Here is a 21,159-nt window from a genome sequence, read left to right as displayed (position 1 = left end):
ACACACACACACACACACACACACACACACACACACACACACACACAGTTTCACACGGCCCTTTTTTTCTAGAGCATCAGATTGCTTGCGTGAGAACGTTGCATCGGGTCCGGTTGATTGTGATATTGGGTTTCTCTATTTCTTCCTCGGTCTTTTATCCGCTCATTCAAACGGAGCAGGCAGCCTTTTCTTCAGGGACGGCTCGGATTTCAGAGCTGCACTTATACAAGCTTAAAAAACAACAAAGAAAACTGCCAAAATAGTCTGTTTTTTAGCATTGAATGAGTGGTTCATTTAGACAGGAATCTTTAAAGGTGCAGTGTGTAGTTTCAAGGGGAGGGGGGGATTTTGTTTACATTTGTAGAGCCTGCAGTTAGTTTACAAAATATATTTACTCTATATGTAATTATTTAGTATTGAATAATTCTACCATCATAAATCAAAACTAAATAATTTTTAGGGTAACCTGGAACCAAACGCAAGACTAGAATGTGTTTGTAAACCAAACTGTGGGCCATGCTGCTGTAGAGGTATCAACTTTAACACACATTTATATGGGAATATCTATCTATTCTATGTGGTTCTTAACTTACAAAGCAAAGAATGTAGCTAATGTGGTTGCTGTTAAGTCTTTATGATAATTTATTACGCTCCATTAGTTCTTCAAAAGTGGGAAAAGTACTAGAATATCCTACTCAAGTTGAGGTACCCTGAAGTGACTTTCTCCCAAGGCCTTGTTCAGACTGCCAGCCCCAATTTTGGTCTGAGTTGGCGGGGATTCAGACCAGAGCAAAGGCATTAATGATAACTATATAAAAGTAGCATTCTTTGCACTGATGGTCTCGTTTGCTGTTACAGGTCATTTATGATCATCAGAGGAAAAATTAGACTGTTTCAGAAATATTTAAAAGTTCCTTGTAGTCAAAAAGTGCCCATATGTAACTTTGTCAGAGAAGTGAAACATTTTCTAAGGTATATTCTCATAACTGAATAAACAAACTTTCCTCACAGGAAAAATGTGATCCCTGGAACACTGTTTGAAGTTAGAAAGCTTCCTGAAAAGTTACTGTTTCACTGTTGTTGTTGTTGTTGTTTACAGCAGCAGGGCCCACAGTTTGGTTTACAAACATATTCTAGTCTTAACGTTTGGTTCCAGGTTCCTCAAAATAATTTAGTATTGATTTATGATGATAGAATTATTCAATACTAAGAATTACATGAAGAGAAAAATATGTTTTGTAAACTAAACAAATGTAAACAAATCCAGCTCCCCCTAAAACTGCACAGTGCACCTTTAAAGTCAGAATTCTGAGATTAAAGTCAGAACTATAATATAATTTAGTTAAGCGGAAAAACACAGTGAATATGCTGTGTCATATCTAAGTACAGACAGACAGTGGAGCTAAGGTACTGGAGGTTACATAACGGCCTTGTCGGAAAACACACACACACACACACACACACACACACACACACACACATGCACACACACACACACACACACACACATACACACACACACACACACACACACACACACACGGGCCCATGGTGATGATATGGGAGCTAGCCGACCGTGAACAACAACAGTAAATGTGCCATCATGCCCACAGATTTCTTTGCTGATAACAACACACACAGTTGGCGCAGACGAATGAAACAACATGATACCTGCACACATAGGGAGGTCTAAAGCATTACTATAACAGGGATAAAATGGTGGGTGACCCAGTTTGAATACAATCACCTATACTGTCCTGAAAATGAACTACTCCTTTAAAGGTGCACTACGCAGTTTCAGAGGAGGGAGATTTGTTTACATTTGAATAGCCTGCAGTTAGTTTACAAAACTTTTTTTTCTCTACATGTAATTCTTAGTATTGAAAAATTCTATCATCATAAATTAAATAAAAATTATTTTGAGGAACCTGGAACCAAACGTATAAGACTAGAATGTGTTTGTAAACCAAACTGTGGGCCTTGCTGCTGTAAACAACAACAACAACAACAGTGAAACAGTAACTTTTCAGGAAGCTTTCTAACTTCAAACAGTGTTCACAGGGATCACATTTTCCTGTGAGGAAAGTTTGTTTATTTACAGTTATGAGAATATACCTTAGAAAATGTTCACTTCTCTGACACACCCAAAGTTACACACTGCACCTTTAAGAGCCAATGCTATAGCTCCCAGGTGGCATGGAAAATCACGGATGAGGCTATACTTAGCTGTTAGGGTTACAGTTATTTTAATGGCAAAATAAATTAGACTTGTACTCAATGGTTATATCTTATACAGAAGGAATATGGAGGAGATATTAGTGTGACGTTACATGTAATTACAGGAGCACAATAATATGGCAACAACAACAAAAATGCAGAAATGTTGTTATGCACGTTTGTGAATATAATTTGACTTTACAAGGTAAAAAAACAGTTCTTCTTCAATCGCTGTAAATTCAAAAGTCAGAGAAACTCAAATGTCTGCACTGGATCAAAAACTAAAACTCTTGTGTTGCAGGGAAAAGTGGCTTCATTCAAGACAACTAATTGCTAAGGCACCGGACAGGAGGGTGTTAGTAGTAAAACTAGTGGTGGCTGGTATTACATCTACGGTGCCCCACCATCTCTACCATTGTGTCCTTGAGCAAGACACTTAACCCCCCAAACTGCTCCAGGGGCGCTGCTGTACTATGGCTGACCCTGCGCTCTGACCCCCTCTGGAGTGGAAAACTTGAGAGGGGGTATTATGCGGAAAGACAAATTTCAATGTAGCCATTGACTAATAAAGTAACATAACTTAAAGCTGGGGTATATGATTTCTGATTGGTCAAAGTTAACATGAGCTGTACACTTTGACCAATCAGAGCGAGGCTCCGATTCTCTGTTCTTATTGGCTGTTGGGACTGTCCATTCACTTTGGCACGACTTTGTTGGTGTAGAGCGTGTCAGGGAGGGACCATAGGAGAGGGACCAAAGAGAACAAGTGGAGCGGTTGAGGTATTTGGATTCGAATCTCTATCCCAACTGCCATTTTCTCCCCAAATCCTCCACCCCAGCTTTAACTTATCTTTTGTTGAGATGAATGATTATGTAATGTTACTTCAAGTTTTGAGTTCTAAAAACTAAGAAATCCAAGTTTTGCCAACTGATTATTTTTAAAAGTTCTAACACTGTTGATCAATGTTTGAATCGACATTTTGTTTTCTGTATGACGGAGAATTAGTTGGCACCACTGTTATCGTTTGTAATTCCTAGTATGTAGAACTAGAAATTGTATAAGCAAGACACATTTTCATTATATATATATATATGAATGATAAGTTATCACAAAAGATCATTAGTTGGCTCAAATGTTTAGGCACTTTTCCTTCTAACTTAAGAGCCTACAATTCAAAAATCTAGTTGAGAACGCTGCCTTTAAATTTTGAGTCTTCGTCACTTTTTAATTTTTTTTTACAGTGCAGTTGACATGAATACATGATTTAAACTGAACATATAAAGCCCCGGGGAAAAAAAATGAAGAGACCAGTCTGGATTTTTCTTCAATCTTCCATCTCTACATTACTTATTTGAAAATGCTCTAAATGACAATATTTTTATTGTGAATTTGGTAGAAATGTTGTCAGTAGTTTATAGTATAAAACCAAAATGTTCATTCTACTCAAACATATGCCTGTAAAGAGTAAAACGAGAGACACTTGAACATTTGGAGTGGTCCCTTAATTTTTCCCAGAGCTGTACGTTGGCTTTATTTAGCGCTGAATAACATTTTACAGAGCTGCCATCCATTGTGTTAATGCGAATGAAACACTAGTAGTTCTATCTATCCACTAAATCATTAAGTTTAACGTATATTTTATCATTTACAGACAGTCTCAGACACATAAACAATCAATAAATGCTTAAAGGCCTACTTCACCGGTTCTCGTGACATCACAGAAAGAGAAATATAGGGTTAAAAAAAACACTCTTTCTGCCTTTTCTCAGGCTAGGATGAACCGATTTCAATTTTTTTCGCACATTTATACTACATAGGATCTCAGAATTCAATACACCTTCATATTCAAACCGGTGAAGTAGGCCTTTAATAATATGCTCTCACTCACTATAATGTAGTCGTAAGCACATATAAGGACATGTTGAAGTGTTGTTTTTTATATATATTTATCAAATATTTATAAATGGATGCTGACCCTTTACTGAATGTTTATGAAATATATTCTTATAGTGGGGTGCCTGCCTGGACACTCACCCTGCGTTCCAATCCCCTTACTTCCCTACTATTTAGTATGCCAGACCACATAAAAAAAATATTTTTAATTTTTTTTTTTTTGCCCCATCTTCCAAAATGGCCTCAATCAAAATCATGAATTTTCGAAGGTCTCAATTCAGGTATGAAAAAGAATTAGGTTCTGGTTCTGGTTTCTTGACACTGGAACCAAAATTGTTCTATATCTATCAACTTGAAATGAAAACAACAAAGTACCCACACACAGCCCCCCACTTAGATACACTCGTGATTAATGCTAAAGGTGGGGAGTGCTAGGTTAAGTGCTAGTGTATTTATATCTTTTATTACATTACGTGAACCAATACAGTTTGGACTTAAAGGCCTACTTCACCGGTTGGAATATGAAGGTGTATTGAACTCGGAGATCCTATGAAGTATAAATGTGCAAAAAAAATTGAAATCGGATCATCCTAGCCTGAGAAAAGGCAGAAAGTCTAACCCTACATTTCTCTTTCTATGATGTCACAGAAAGAGAAATGTAGGGTTAGACAGTGAGACCATAAAACACTCTTTCTGCCTTTTCTCAGGCTAGGATGATCCGATTTAATTTTTTTTTTGCACATTTATACTACATAGGATCTCCGAGTTCAATACACCTTCATATTCCAACCGGTGAAGTAGGCCTTTAAGGGTTACATCGATGGTAGTGTAGTGAGGGGAGGGAGGGGGCAATGCTCAATTTAAATAGAATTGACAGTCTCTGTCAAATCTATTTAATACGGTTTCATGTCTAAAATCTCAAATGCTAATTATATACAGACCTCATTACATTACATTGTAGTTCTTTATTAAATTGCCAGGGTTTCTCTAACGTAGTTTTCACAGCTGACATGTTCATATTGTTTTAAGACGGACTCGTAAACTATCCTTAAAAGCTAAAATAAAACTCCCTTTGGTTTGCTGTATTCACTTGACATTAACGAGAACAAACATTTCTTTAATGTACAAACTAAATGTTGCTTTTAAAGTTCATTAATTGATTGAATATGACAAGGTCTGTGACACAACTTAAAATCCTCATTGTTTATGACGTGTCCTCCGAATCCACGCTGACATAAACAACATAAAAACTGGATATTGACGAGAAAAAGTAGATGTTAACGTTCACAGATAGAGGTTGAGTTGTACTATAGAGTTGTGAAGCGGTCCTCCATATGAAATGAATGTCCTTTGAATTCTCTTATTCCACTTTGTGTGACCCAGAAAAGCTGCAGACAACGTTTCGCATGAATTGTAGCAACATGTAGGAAAGCTGATTATTGGATAAGATTGTTTCATAAATATTTGAAGGCTCAGACACGTCCAGAGTTTAAAAAAAATAAAAATAAAAAATCACGTAGACTTAAAGGTGGAGTCAGAGATTCTGTTGTCAAAATTTTGTATGTCGAAATCAGTGAATATCTCCTCAAGTTCCACTTTTCCAGATATCGAGATATTCACTGATTTTGACAACAAGCGTTCCACCATTATATCTAGACTGGAGACTGGAGTGCAGCAGAGTTATTGAAATGAGACGGTTATAATTTATATTTTTCCCCCGTGAGCGACTGCAGACAAAACATCTTTCAAACATGATCCGGGAAAAATTTGGAAAATCCTCGTAACACTCTTACACATCTCTCAGTCCAAATCCAGAGTGTGTGTGTTCAGGGGGGGTGCTTGTGGTGTAGTGGTTAGATCCCCCCCCCCCCCCCCCCCCCCCCCGCACCCCCTCCTCCCCCAATAGAGTCTCAGTCCTCTTCACAGCAGACCCGGGTTAGTTAGAATCCAGCCCGGGTCGTTCTCTGCATGTCATTCCCCTTTCTTTGCCCCAATTTCATCTCTGTCTCTCCAAACCGTCTAATAAAGATTAAAAAGCCCAAAAATAATCTTAATAATCTCTAACCAGCCATCCATGTAGAAACATTGGTATAACTGTCTCCTTTAACGTGTAGGTTGTATGTTGGGCGACCGTGGCTCAGGTGGTAGAGCGGGTTGGCCAACGATCCAAGGGTTGGCGGTTCGATCCCCGCTCGGCCACCTGTGTCATGGTTGTTGTGTCCTTGGGCAAGACACTTCACCCACCTTGCCTGGTGTGAATGTGTATGACTGCTGTATGTTTGAGGTGGTGATCGGAGGGGCCGTTGGCGCTGAATGGCAGCCACGCTTCCGTCAGTCTGCCCCAGGGCAGCTGTGGCTACTCTCGTAGTTTACCACCACCAGTATGACTGTGTGTGAATGAATGGAACCTGGAACCATGTAAGCGCTTTGAGTCCTAAGGGAATAAAGCGCTATATAAATCCTATTAATTATGTCTTTTAAATGGACCTCAAGTCTCTTGAATAAAGCTGATTGATTGATTGATTGATGGATGGATGGATGGATGGATGGATTGATGGATTGATGGATTGATTGGTTTAAATAAAGACAGAGTGTGTGAGTGCAGAGGCAGCTATGGGCCAGCGTTTTGGGAGAGGTTGATGGTACCGGCAGGAAGGGCTGGGAAGGCAAACGGGTCGACCACAGAGCTCAGAGGAACCTTAGGCATCTGTGGAGGAAAAGAAAAGTGGATGAAATTACTGCCATTATACAGAAAATTATTATTATTATTATTATTATTATTATTATTATTATTATTATTATTATTATTATTATTATTAGTATTATTATTATTAGACAATTGAACAAGGAATAGGGTTGGGCAGTATCCAATTTTTTATATCTATAAATCTTCCCAAAGTTATAGTATCTATCTATCTATCTATCTATCTATCTATCTATCTATCTATCTATCTATCTATCTATCTATCTATCTATCTATCTATCTATCTATCTATCTATCTATCTATCTATCTATCTATCTATCTATCTATCTATCTATCTATCTATCTATCTATCTATCTATCTATCTATCTATCTATCCCTCCCTCCCTTCATCCATCCATCCATCCACCCATCCATCCATCCATCCATCCATCCATCCCTCCCTCTATCCATCCATCCATCTATCTATCCGTTAACATTGTCTAGTAAAACTACACTTCTCCCCTCTCATGTCTGTGTGTTGTCTGGACAGCTGAGTTGAGCAGCGATTTGTCAAAACACAAATGGACATGAATCGCCCGCGGCCAAATTAAATCTGTTTTCCAAGACAGATTCTGTCTCTCTCTCTCACACACACACACATACACACACACACACACACACACACGCACACACACACACACCCATTCACTGTCTGTCTGTCTGTCTATCTTCATTGATACTTTTTCAATGTTTTTTTTTCTCAAAATTACTTATGTCTGTCTGTCTGTCTGTCTGTCTGTCTGTCTGTCTCTCTCACACACACACACACACACACACACACACACACACACACCCATTCACTGTCTGTCTGTCTGTCTGTCTGTCTGTGTGTCCATCTTCATCGATACTTTTTCAATGTTTTTCCCTCACAAAATGATTTACATTGAGACACTACAGGCAACATCATAGCTTTTTTTCAAATCACTGGTCACAGTTTTGAGATTTTTGTCTATTTTTCTTCCATAACATGCCTTCTTTCAAACTAGTATAAAAGTACATACTGCATTATGATACATGGTGTTCTTAAAAACATGAGTAACGTGTATTTTTAAGACCTTACAGATTTATAGAATGAAAAAAGGCTCTATCCAAAATCAGTTCAGTAAAAACTTTGGAACTTTACATGCGAAAATGAAATAAAGATTTGAACTCTGGCTTCTTCAAACGTCTAGATGTGTTTGGTTCGTAAAGGAATACTTCACCCATACGGAACCAGCGTTCTATCATTATAAAATAACTATTATAATATAATGAATGAGGTCTTTCTTCCCTCAGTCTTCCCTGGGCCCAGCTGTCCTGTTAATCCTAACCCTTACTGTGATGTCACAAGAAGGAAAATGTAGGGTTAGACAGTGAGACCATAAAACACTCTTTCTGCCTTTTCTCAGGCTAGGATGATCCGATTTCAATTTTTTTTGCACATTTATACTTCATAGGATCTCAGAGTTCAATACACCTTCATATTCCCACCGGTGAAGTAGGTCTTTAAAGAGATGCAACTGTAATCATTATTAGTTAGATATCACCTCATTAACATATTTATTCAAACATTTCTGAGTAAATTGTAATGATTTAGTTTTAAATGTTCATGTAAAATTTAAAGTTAAACAATTATTAAAAATAAAATATATATTAAAAATATATTTTTTTTAAATATTAATACATTTAAATTATTTAAAAATTTAAAAAATATAAAAATTCAGCTTTTATTTTACCTGAGCGGCACCGTTCCAACAGAAGAAAGTCGACTACAGTGATCCATTCTCAGGCTGATATCCCGTTCTCTGTCCCACGCTAAAAGCATTCTGACCATCCGGCTGCCCCATCAGCCCTTGGTTTAGGACGCCCCCCGTCCCAGCAACAGCACTACCACTAACTCTGGGTATGTGCCCTTCTCTGCTTTCATACATGCAGCTGCCCGATAATCGCTGCTGGTGCATTTGCGGTTGTGTCGAGTTGTTCACGGCACCTGGTGTGTGTGATGAATGTGTCAGTGTGTGTTGCTGAAAGCCTTGAGATAGCAGCAGCTGTTGCGGTGGTTGTTGTAACCCCCACGACGTAGGGCTCTGGAAATGCCGCCCCATGTAACTCTGCTGTGCTACACCGGAGTGGCTTAACGTGGTATGGTGTACACAATTGTCCGTAACACTATTGTTGTTTTGTTGGTGTATGGATGCAACTTGCCAAGACTGTTGCTGTTGTGTCAAGTTTTGGCACGATTGCGTTGAAATCATTTGGTTGCCACTGTAGTTGCTAGAGGTGTTTCCATGGCGAGGGTTGCAACAATGTGAAGTAGTAGTCGACGCAACTTGAGGTGAAGCAACTTTTAGTCCAGTGGAAGTCGAAAAACCACCAACGTTGCCAAGAATATCTCCAAACAGAATCTGCTCCGAAAATCCAGATTTCAATTCGTTATTTGAGAACACAGACCCGGTATTTAGTCCTTGATCGGGTAAACTATTCCCGGGCACATCTGTATTGCGCACACACCCCCCACCACCCCCAAACTCCCTCGTTAAGGCCTCCTCCACGTACGAAAACACATCATTGGCCAAAATATGATTCAGTTCCCCGGATACGTCCTGCCTTTCGCTACTCATCCTTCCGAGGGCTTTCTCCCAATCCCTCAACTCTGTCTCCTCCACTTCCAGCCCGTCTATTCCTCCGCCGTTCCCGATATCTCCCAAAATCTGCTCCAGCGATTCCAACATGGCGTCCGAAGTAATTCCCCCCGTCGCCATCGAAATCTTCTGGGAGTTTTGGGATATCTGGCCCGGGACGCTGAGCAAGGCACGGCTGTCCATAAAGCACGCCTGCTCCAAGGTGGGTGGTTCGAATTCCAGCTCCTCCAATATGTCGAAATCTGGTAAATTTGGATTTGGCGTCTGCGGTTGTGTGTAGAGGGAGTGGTCTTGCCTACGAAGCGACCCAAGTAGAGATGCGGGGTCCAGTGGTTTCTCAGTTGCTGTTGTTGTCGTGGGGATAGGTGTGTTGTTACCAGGGGGACCAGGCATGGAGAAATCGTCCAATGAATGGTCGTATAAGACGCCTTCTCCCGTGGCGAGGTTGAAAGGCAGCTGCAGTCTGCGCTGCTGTAAGTGTTCCTCTCCTTCCTCGTTACTATGGAAGAAATGGAGTATAAATAGTTAAGAGAATAAAGGTTCATATTAAGGCCATGAATGATATACTGCACTTTTACATACTTAAGGTAGCTACGAGGAACTTTTAAATATTTCTGAAACAGTCTCAGTTTTCCTCTGATGATCATAAATTACATGTAACAGCAAACCAGACCACAACAAATGCTATTTTTATATAGTTTTTCTTAATGCCTTTGTCATGGGTATATACGCTCACCCAGGAACAACAGCTGGCGTAGTAAAAACACTACCAGTTATGTCCAAAGGGGGCGCAAGACTTAACACAAACAGAAAGTTCCTGGTAGCTACTTTAAAGAGCTATGGCATAGAAAAAAATGTAAGCACTATTTAACTAAATAAAAGCTTAAGACAAGAAGTTCATTCTTACGTGAGGGCTTTCTGTCTGGCGATGATGAAGTCGGGTCGTCCATCTTTGAACACCATCCGGGCCGTGGCCTGGACCCAGAGCCAGTGACCAGTCTTAGTCAGCAGCCGGAAGAACGTGAAGCCGCTGTCTCCTGTCTTCATCACTGAGGGGAGGGGAAGGGAGGGGAGGGTAAGGGAAGGGAAGGGAAGGGAAGGGAAGGGAGGGGAGGGGAGGGGAGGGGAGGGGAGGGGAGGGGATGGGAGGGGAAGGGAAGGGAGGGGAGGGGAGGGGAGGGGAGAGGAGGGGAGGTGAGGGGAGGGGGGGGGGTGAGGGGAAGGGAGGGGAGGGGAGAGGAGGGGAGGGGAGAGGAGGGGAGGTGAGGGGAGGGGAGGGGAGGGGAGGGGAGGGGAGAGGAGGGGAGGTGAGGGGAGAGGGGAGGGGAGGGGAGAGGAGGGGAGGGGAGGGGAGGGGAGGGAAATAATTAGAGAAAAGTAATTGACTATTGACTTTTTGGATACTTTTTAATTTTCTTAAAAAATCTCAACTTCTAAAGCACTTACATCAACTAAACTTTCCATTACCCTTCTTAGCACTATTATTCTGAAGGTTATTACTGAAGGAGATTTTCATATGTTGTTAATTGAATGATTTATGATCGATGTTGTTCTTAAAAACTTGCAAAAATGTATTTCTAAGACGTGCACACATGAAAAAGGCTGTATCCAAAGTCTGTGCTGTGAAATGTTTGGACATTATTACCATGTTGTAAAAATGGAATTAAGATTTTAAACTCTGGCTTTATCCAACATCTGGAAATGAAAAGAGATACAAAATATAATCATAATTAGTTAGATATTGTTATAGATATCTGTTTAGTGTGTTTAAAAAACGTCAATTCTGAATGGACGAAAGTGTGTGAGGAATAGGCGACCGTGGCTCAGGTGGTTAAGCGGGTTGGCCAATGATCCAAGGGTTGGCGGTTCGATCCCCGCTCTGCCACCTGTGTCATGGTTGTTGTGTCCTTGGGCAAGACACTTCACCCACCTTGCCTCGTGTGAATGTGTATGACTGCTGTATGTTTGAGGTGGTGGTCGGAGGGGCCGTAGGCGCTGAATGGCAGCCACGCTTTCGTCAGTCTGCCCCAGGGCAGCTGTGGCTACTATGGTAGTTTACCACCACCAGTATGACTGTGTGTGAATGAATGGAACCTGGAACCCTGTAAAGCGTCTTTGAGTGCCTTGAAAAGCGCTATATAAAACCTATCCATTAATAGGGGAACTGTAACAACCGTACTGATATAATATAAAGTGTTTGATACTTGTGTGTTCAGTGCATGTTTCTTCAATGTATCAGTTGATATATTTTGATGTTTCTGCATATTGTATATTGTGTATGTGTTGTTGTTTTTGCTTTGCATTAGTTCGACTCGACATCATTAGCAAATTTTAATTTATTTTCATTTCATTTAACTTTTATTTATCCTCGAGAGACCAGTTGAGGGGTGTGACCCTCATTTACAATGACGTCGAGTTCAAAACAAATTCAAAGGAAAAACAACAATAGATACAAAATATTCAATGCAAATACATCAAATATACAACAACAGGTGAAGAGAAAAAAAAACAATTGAAACATTTACATAGTGGTGAAGAGTGGCAACAATTAAAATTAAATGGGTGAAAGTACAATATAGCCCAATTAAAACAGTTACAGGTAGAGTTCGGCAGATTTAAGATAATATGTTTAAATTGGTTAAAGGATATGAAGTTATTTAGTTTAATTTGTTGCTGTAAGTTGTCAATTGATCTCTCCGGTATAAATAAAAGGTTAAATGAAAAATGAAACAGTGCATGTGTGTCGCATGGAAACTCACTCCTGAGGTGGTTGTCAGCGCAGTACATCATGTCGGCAGCGTGGATGAACTGGTACCCAGAGCCGGTCGTTACCAGCTCGATCTCTGTGTATCCTAGCACCAGCTTCCCCCTGGAAACAACAATAATAAAGAACGTGTAAATTCTTTAAGTATCTTTTATTTTATATTTTTTTATATATATTTCATCTTGTTTTTCACTTATAATCATATAATCATAATCTAATTTATGTATCTGCTTGTTTATAAATTGTGTTATATATTGTATATTGCATAGACAGCTCCGGAAAAAATTAAGTGACAACTCCAAATGTTCAGTGTCTCTCATTTTACTCTTTATAGGCATTATGTTTGAGTAAAATGAACATTTTGGTTTTTATAATATAAACTACTGACAACATTTCTACCAAATTCACAATAAAAATATTGTCATTGAGAGCATTTTCAATAAGTAATGTAGAGATAAAGATTTAAGAAAAATCCAGACTGGTCTCTTAATTTTTTTTTCCCGGGGCTGTATGTCACTGTTTGCTTTGTTTATGTCTCAATGTGTGCACCTTATTCACCAAGACAGATTCCTAGTTGGTGTAAAAGCCTTTTGATTTGATTCAATTTATTTCAGACATATCAAACATACAAAACAAAATGAAAAGCATGGAAATACAATAAACAAATTATGTTTTCACAAAAAAAAAAAAATAATAAAAAAAAAAATTATATGCCTGAAAAGGAGCAGGAAGAAGTATACACTTATTTAATCCTACCCCTTTTCCATAGTAAAAAAAATAAAAATATTTATTAAATTAAAAAAATAAAAATATTTATTAAAAAATTAAAATATTTATTAAAAATAAAAATATTTATTATATCTTGGCATTAGAGACACACACAATAAAGCGTCTGTTGTAGCGGCTGAGCTGGTGTCATGTCTGTTAGTGTCATGTGTGGAAACTATTTACAACGGCAGGTCTCGACTTGCCCAAAAACGTCACCAAACGTGGTGGGAAAAAGGATATTAAAGAAGACTTAGTAAATGATTAACCAAATACTTAAAAAAAATCCTTCTAACTATGTCATTGTGGGGAGCTAGTTGCATGACAGTAAAGCATCTGAAAAGAGTTATAGGCATATTTATCAATCCAGATAAAAAGGTATTGTCATTATCGTATTTGATGGTTTTAATTTTTTATATTTGTTTTATGCATTGCATATTTTCAATAATGTGAGGTCTGACTCTAGCATTTTTATTTAATCAAGGTCAAGGTCACTTTTATTTATATAGCACCTTATAAGAACCTAAATTCACCAAAGTGCTTTACATAAAATACATAAATTAAAATACAACAGCACACATTAAAAAACACTTACAGCAATGACACAAAACAATTCATTAAAACGTAAAAGCCTGTGAAAATTTTTTTTTTGTATTGCATTATTTTTTTTACGTTTTATTGCATTTTTTTTTTTTTTTTTTAATTTTTATCTTCTGCTCTTTGGTTTCTTGCCTGTGATGAATGTGTTTTGTTTTATATTTTCTTTATTTTGTGCATGTAAAGCACTCTGAGCTGCATTCTATGTATGAAGGGCGCTATACAAATAAAGATTATTATTATTATTATTAAAGTTTGATGAACCTTACGGATATTAGTTTTCAATGGAGCGGGCTATTCTTTGTTATACAGTTACACATATTGGACCAATCACGGCATGCCTGTTGCCATAGAGACTGTTTGATACGGCAACGCCCACACAAACGGTCTAGAGTCTAGAGACAGTAAAACAGAGCAGATTTTTTTAATTGGTTTTATAATATTAATTGATTGATTGATTGATTCAATGTATTTCAGACATATCGAAAATACAAAAAAAAAATGAAAAGCATGAAAATACAATAAACAAAAATTATGTTTGAATTATTTCACGAAAAATTAAAAATTAAATAAAAAAATTACATATATTGAATTGATTTAACTGAAAAGGAGATTTAGGAAGAAGTATAAACTTAAAGGTGCAGTGTGTAATATGACATCATCAAGAAAGTTCTACAAAGTTCTAGAATGCAACGCTCCCTGGGTAACCCCAACCCTTTCGAATAATAACAGAAGCTACAGTGGCCTTCAAGGACAAGAACAATTCTAAATTTTAAACAATGCACCTGATGACATTCCAACTATGACACTTTCAAGATGGCGGCACTAGGCCTTGGTCCAAAATATGCAGAAACATGGACATATATGAGACCCTTTGTAAGGGAAAAAATAATAATTCAAAAAAAAAATTCAGCTATTATGCACTAAATTAAACGTACTTATGGATATTATAATTACTTTCTACAAAATCTGCTAGGAAATAAAACCCAAAATTCTACACACTGCACCTTTAATGATAATAATAATATAAAGTAAAAGCCGACCTGGTGTCTATTCCCGTAGGAGCAAAGTCCATCCGGTGTTTGGTCTGGAAGATGAGGGTCTTGGTGCGTATCTCCATGACTGACGGCGGCAACAGAGGCGTTACTATGGCGAACAGAGCCAGCTGGGGGGGCGCCAAACTCCCATCATGCATTGTGTTTCCAGGCAGGTGCAGGAACTTAAGACGCCCGTAGAAGTTTAGAGCCTGAACGTGGAAGAAGAAAGAAAAGTTAATATACAGCTTCAGGAAAACATTAAGAGACCAGTCTGGATTTTTCTTAAATCTTCATCTCTACATTACTAATAGAAAATGCTCTTAATGACAAAACATGTATTGGAATTTGGTTGAAATGTTGTCAGTAGTTTATATTATAAAACCAAAATGTTCATTCTATTCAAACATATGCCTGTAAATAGTAAAACGAGAGACACTGAACATTTGGAGTGGTCTCTTCATTTTTTCCAGAGCTGTATATTCATGCATTGACACAAACAAACATATTCATGAAAAACAAACATTGAATATTCATTCAGTTTGTACAAACAATTTTAATTTCTTTGTAGATGAAGAAATTGACCAAATACATCTGGTTTTATGTTGCTTCCCTTTTGCCCCTAGCGAGCTGGGTCGTAACACCCGGCTTTATAAATCTACTAGCATGGCTGTAGACCTTTTCTTTTTCTTTTTATTTATTTATTGATATGCACACATTCATTCAAATATAAAAGACACCATAAAACAGAACAACTATATCTTTCACATGGAAAGAGATAAGAGTGTGCGCTGGAGAGGTCAGAGACACTTTGGGGCGTATAAGGAAACCTCACTAGGTCGTTAAAACTGAATAATTTGGGGCGCCCTTAGCTCAGTTGGTAGGGCTTCCCCCCCATGGGCCTCGGCCAGCAGCGGACCCGGGCTCGATTCATGCCCGCGGTCGTTCTCTGCATGTCACTCCCCTCTCTGCCCCATTTCAACTCTGTCTCTACACTATCAATAAAGCATAAAAATGCCAAAAAAATATATATCTTTATAAAAAAAAAAAAAAAAAAATAATAATAATAATAATAATAATAATAATAATAATAATAATAATAATAATAATAATAATAATAATAATAATAATAATGATAATGATAAAAATAATGATAAAAATTAGAATAGGAAATATGACTTTAGTCTTGTATAGAATTATTTTTTTTCTATAACGTACCAGGAATCCCGAGGAGTTGTCCAGGAGACAGCGGAAGCGACAGCAGAAGCTTCTCTCCAGGAAGGAGGAGTTTTCTGGGGGAATGAACTGAGGCAGGAGACCCAGAGAGCCACTCTGAGACCGACTGCTAGACAGGCCGTCTACAGACAGACAGAGGGACAGACAGACAGACAGACGGACGGACAGACAGACAGGCAAGCAGACGGACGGACAGACAGACAGACAGACAGACAGACAGACAGACAGACAGACAGACAGACAGACAGACAGACAGACAGACACACACACACACACACACACACACACACACACACAGAATGTAAAACTGTATAACTTTTTAAATGCTATTCAGACACACAGATAGATACTGTATTCGTCCCATGTGAAGATGGAATTGTCAGACTAACATGATGAACCGAGCTGGAGAAAGAGTAGAAAACCCTCAGGTTGATATGCCTTTGGTGTGTGTGTGTGTGTGTGTGTGTGTGTGTGTGTGTGTGTGTGTGTGTGTGTGTGTGTGTGTGTGTGTGTGTGTGTGTGTGTGTGTGTGTGTGTGTGTGTGTGTGTGTGTTGTGTTAAAACTTAACATTTTATTGTTCACATTTCTGCTAATATCACCCCATATAAAACTCATAGGATAGTATGACCTCCTACCTTCTTCTGTGGTGCCTGAGTCTGTCCCGGGGTTGAGGGCAAAGTGCAGCTGACACTTGAACATTTCTCTGTCGTCCATGTGAACCAGATCATACACACTCTGGTGGACCACGTCAGACTGAAAACCAGAGAAGAAGAGATAATTCATTAGCATCATCAACTGTTTTATTAGACTCCCCAGGCCCATTTAAAATATATACAGCTCTGGAAAAAATTAAGAGACCACTCCAAATGTTCAGTGTCTCTCGCTTTTACTATTTATAGGCATATATTTTGAGTAGAATGAACATTTTAGTTTTATAATATAAACTACTGACAACATTTCTACCAAATTCCAATACATTTTTTGTCATTAAGAGCATTTTGAATAAGTAATGTAGAGATGAAGATTGAAGAAAAATCCAGACTGGTCTCTTCATTTTTTTTCGGGAGCTGTATTTACATTGCGTCACAGTTTTTACCTGATGGAATCCCAGGAAGTCCTGGATGGTCGGAGACGTGTAGAAGACCGTTCCATCGGTCGTCACAACCAGAACAAACCCATTCAGAGCCTGCAGACAGAAGGGGAAATATAAGATGACAAATCAAATCAGTTTTATTTGTATAGCCCAAAATCACAAATACATTTGTCTCAGTGGGCTTTACATTTCATACAATATGATACGATATGACACCCTGCCCTTACACCCTTAGCTCGGCTGAGAAAAAACTCCCAGTAAAAACCCTTTACCGGGATTACATTTTTTTTTAAGAAATCTCAGGGAGAGTCGACAGAGTAAGGGATCCCTCTCCCAGGACGGACATACTGCAATAGATGTCATAAGTAGACACACTTCAGTACTAGGGGTGCAATGATCGCAATTTTCTTAGCCGATCCCGATTGCCAATTTTGTCTAACCTTTTTTTTGCAGATTTCAATTTCCCCACTCCTATAGAACTAACATTCACAGCATACACAAACATACTTGGAATTTTTCTTGTTTTTATTGAAAACTAAACTATAAACATATAAAACTAATTACTATTTACTGTTACTATTACTCTGGTGTATTTCTACAACTTTTGGTAAAGCATGTTAATCCAGTGTCTAGTATCTGTACCTGTAGCAGCAGCTCTCCCTCTGAGAAGCTGACTACCGACAGACAGACAGACAGACAGACAGACAGACAGACAGACAGACAGACAGACAGACACAGACAAACAGACAGAAAGACAGACAGACAGACAGACAGACAGACAGACAGACAGACAGACAGACAGACAGACAGACACACAGACAGACAGATACACAGACAGACACACACACAGGACAGACAGACACATAGACACACAGACAGACAGCCAGACAGACACACAGCCAGACACACACACACACACAGACACACACACAGACACACAGACACACACACAGACACACAGACACACACACAGACACACACACACACAGACAGACAGACACACACACAGACACACAGACAGACAGACAGACAGCCAGACAGACAGACAGACAGACACACACACACACACACACAGACACACACACACACAGACAGACAGACAGACAGACAGACACAGTACCTGTAGCAGCAGATCTCCCTCTGAGAAGCTGACTCCATCCAGAGACACACACTGGCCGTTTCTACCGTTTGACACAGACGGAGACGATCTCTTCAGGAGCGCCGCTGAAAACCACAAGAGGAAATAAAAAACTCAGACAGAACATTTTCAAGATGCTAATATATGTGGTGTGTTAAACTGATTTCGCTTTTGAGGTCAGAAAAAACAGGGGTTATTGTTATTGTTAAAACAGGAGCCTTTTTTAAAAAAACAACAATAATTATAGAAGAGTAGCTACCCCCTCCCCTCTTTTATTTGATTTAATTTTATTTCTTTATGTGTGTGTTTTTTTTTGTTTTTTTTTTCATATTGATTGTTTGTTTCTGTTTCTTGTGGTGTGTGTTTTGTGTTGTTGGGTGTGAGGGTGGGATGTGGGTGGGGTATGTTCGGGAGAAAAAGGGGAAAAAATTTGTACTCGCTGTGCTACAATTCCGTTGTTATTAACATTTAATAAAAAAAACCTTTGAAAGAAAACAGGAGCCTTTCTGAGAAATGTCCTGCCATTGTTTAAGTAATGTTTTTTTTTTTTTTTTTTTTTTTTTTCCTTGCCGTACACCGTTGTTTGTTTGTAATGATTGAATTTGAATTGTGTGCTCCATGCCATGTGCTATGAGCCGTGAGCCGTAATAAATAAATGAAATGAATGAACTTGCTGGTTGATATGGAAGACTTATTATGGGCAAAGATTAACTGTCAAAAACCAATAAATACAATGTTGGAAAAAGAAAAGTTGCAAGACATTAATTTGCAATGTTTCGAAGCTGAAAAATGTAATAGATAAGACAGACAGACAGACAGACAGACACACAGCCAGACAGAGAGACAGACAGACAGACACACAGACAGACACACAGCCAGACAGACAGACAGACAGACACAAAGGTGGATTCTGGAGAACGCTTGTTGTCAAAAATAATTTTTTGTCAAAATCATATGAAAAACCTTTCCCTGTAATTACTCTCCAAGAAAGCAACAAACAATCAATGCAAACTTGAACAAAAGCTAAAACACTGTCTGGTATCCGTGTGTGTGTGTGTGTGTGTGTGTGTGTGTGTGTGTCCGTGGCTGCATTCGTGCGTGCGTGCGTGCTTGCGTGTGTTTGTGCTTGTGTGTGTGTGTGTGTTTGTCCGTGGCTGCATTCGTGCGTGCGTGCTTGTGTGTGTGTGTGTGTGTGTGTGTGTGTGTGTGTGTGTCCGTGGCTGCATTCGTGCGTGCGTGCGTGCTTGCGTGTGTTTGTGCTTGTGTGTGTGTGTGTGTTTGTCCGTGGCTGCATTCGTGCGTGCGTGCTTGTGTGTGTGTGTGTGTGTGTGTGTGTGTGTGTGTCCGTGGCTGCATTCGTGCGTGCGTGCGTGCTTGCGTGTGTTTGTGCTTGTGTGTGTGTGTGTGTTTGTCCGTGGCTGCATTCGTGCGTGCGTGCTTGTGTGTGTGTGTGTGTGTGTGTGTGTGTGTGTCCGTGGCTGCATTCGTGCGTGCTTGCGTGTGTTTGTGCTTGTGCTTGTGTGTGTGTGTGTGTGAGTGTGTTTGTCCGTGGCTGCATTCGTGCGTGCGTGCGTGCTTGCGTGTGTGTGTGTGTGTGTGTGTCCGTGGCTGCATTCGTTTGTGCGTGCGTGCGTGTGTTTGTGCTTGTGTGTGTGTGTGTGTGTCCGTGGCTGCATTCGTGCGTGCGTGCTTGCGTGTGTTTGTGCTTGTGTGTGTGTTTCCACATGTGTCTTAACTACACACTTTACTATCATTTCTCTAGTTTATTTTGAGTAACAGTTAAAAAAGTCAAAAGTATCAGTGACATCCCTGCGGGCCAGATTTCCCCTCCTAGCTACACCCAGGAGCGAGTGAGAGCATGTGGCTACACTTCTGCCTATCCCATCTGAACAGTTTCCATGTATTTGTGTGAGAAAACTGCATGCAGAATTAGCTACGAACGAAGAGTGTGTGATTTTTTGAAGCTTATTTCAAATCTCCCCGTTAATCTCAGTCTGTGATCACTGGCACACTGTCAGCTAAAGCAAGAACCTCCTTTTCCTTTCCTTACAGTAATGACTGAATGGCACGCTAGCTAAACTGCCCCTCCCCCTCTCACACACACACACACACACACATGCAGGCATACACACACACACACACACACACACACACACACACACACGCATGCACAGGCACATACACGCACACATGCACACAGACATAGAGACACACACACACACACACAAATACGCGCACACACATGCACACAGACAGACAGACAGACACACACACACACACACACACACAAATACGCGCACACACATGCACACAGACACACACACACACACACACACACACACACACACACACACACACACACTCTCTTTCCCTAAACGCCTTTTTAAAACAAAGTACTGGCTCTGCTCTCCCTCCCACTAACACAGGAATCCGGCCTGTCACCTCGGTCAAGAGCAGCTCGCTACAAAATCAAACCAAAACTGGAAGAATTTCATGTTTGTTATTATAACGTGAACTGTAACCCGCTCATAGGGGCCCTGGTCACGATGGTGTGAAATATACACACGTTTTCAAGACTGCTGTGTTAAAGCAACAGTGCGTAGGTTTTTCATGTGAATGAATGTTGGTTATGTTAATGCTATTGTCAAATGAGTTGACACAAAGTTGATTAAGCCTTATCAGCTCCACAAAACTCTCTCTGTATTTCTCAGTATGGCAGCGTTTACAAACTGGTGCCCCCCCCCCCCCTGACACTGGTGCAGGAGCTCAAGAAAAATCCCAAGAAGAGCCTAAGAAATGTTTCAGTTGTTGATTCTACTGCTAAGAAAAAAACCTGGACGTACAGCAGAAGGTATAACATCCATGTGCCATCACTGAAGGCTTTACCTCATGTAGATGCACCGACAGTGTTGTTGTAATTACTCAGAATTCCTCATGAGGGGGTGGGGGGGCAGAAGTTACGCACTATTACTTTAAACTAAAACGTGACACAATGTGCAACATGAAAAAGTTATGTGAACTTCTTGAGCAACTGAGTTTTTATGATTTTTTTTG

General features: G+C 39.5%; 1 protein-coding gene across 1 annotated transcript in view; it reads right to left on the bottom strand.

The window, feature by feature from the left end:
• Window positions 1-6,390: 6,390 nt before the first annotated feature.
• LOC307264712 (aryl hydrocarbon receptor-like) overlaps window positions 6,391-21,159 on the bottom strand; it is a 23,313-nt gene continuing 8,544 nt past the window's right edge. The window contains exons 3-11 of the mRNA XM_080046183.1: window positions 18,088-18,191; window positions 16,971-17,060; window positions 16,510-16,627; window positions 15,856-15,995; window positions 14,647-14,849; window positions 12,237-12,346; window positions 10,385-10,526; window positions 8,572-9,976; window positions 6,391-6,818 (exon numbers count right to left, since the gene is read on the bottom strand). Of these exons, the coding sequence (XP_079902309.1) occupies window positions 8,605-9,976; window positions 10,385-10,526; window positions 12,237-12,346; window positions 14,647-14,849; window positions 15,856-15,995; window positions 16,510-16,627; window positions 16,971-17,060; window positions 18,088-18,191 (2,279 nt within the window). The 3' untranslated portion in view covers window positions 6,391-6,818; window positions 8,572-8,604. The remainder of the gene's footprint in view (window positions 6,819-8,571; window positions 9,977-10,384; window positions 10,527-12,236; window positions 12,347-14,646; window positions 14,850-15,855; window positions 15,996-16,509; window positions 16,628-16,970; window positions 17,061-18,087; window positions 18,192-21,159) is intronic.

This window comes from Ammodytes marinus (genome assembly GCF_949987685.1).
Source record: "Ammodytes marinus genome assembly, chromosome: 18".
NCBI classification, from domain to species: domain Eukaryota; kingdom Metazoa; phylum Chordata; class Actinopteri; order Uranoscopiformes; family Ammodytidae; genus Ammodytes; species Ammodytes marinus.
The sequence above is the reverse complement of the archived record's forward strand: the minus strand, read 5'-3'. Positions and strand labels throughout refer to the sequence as shown.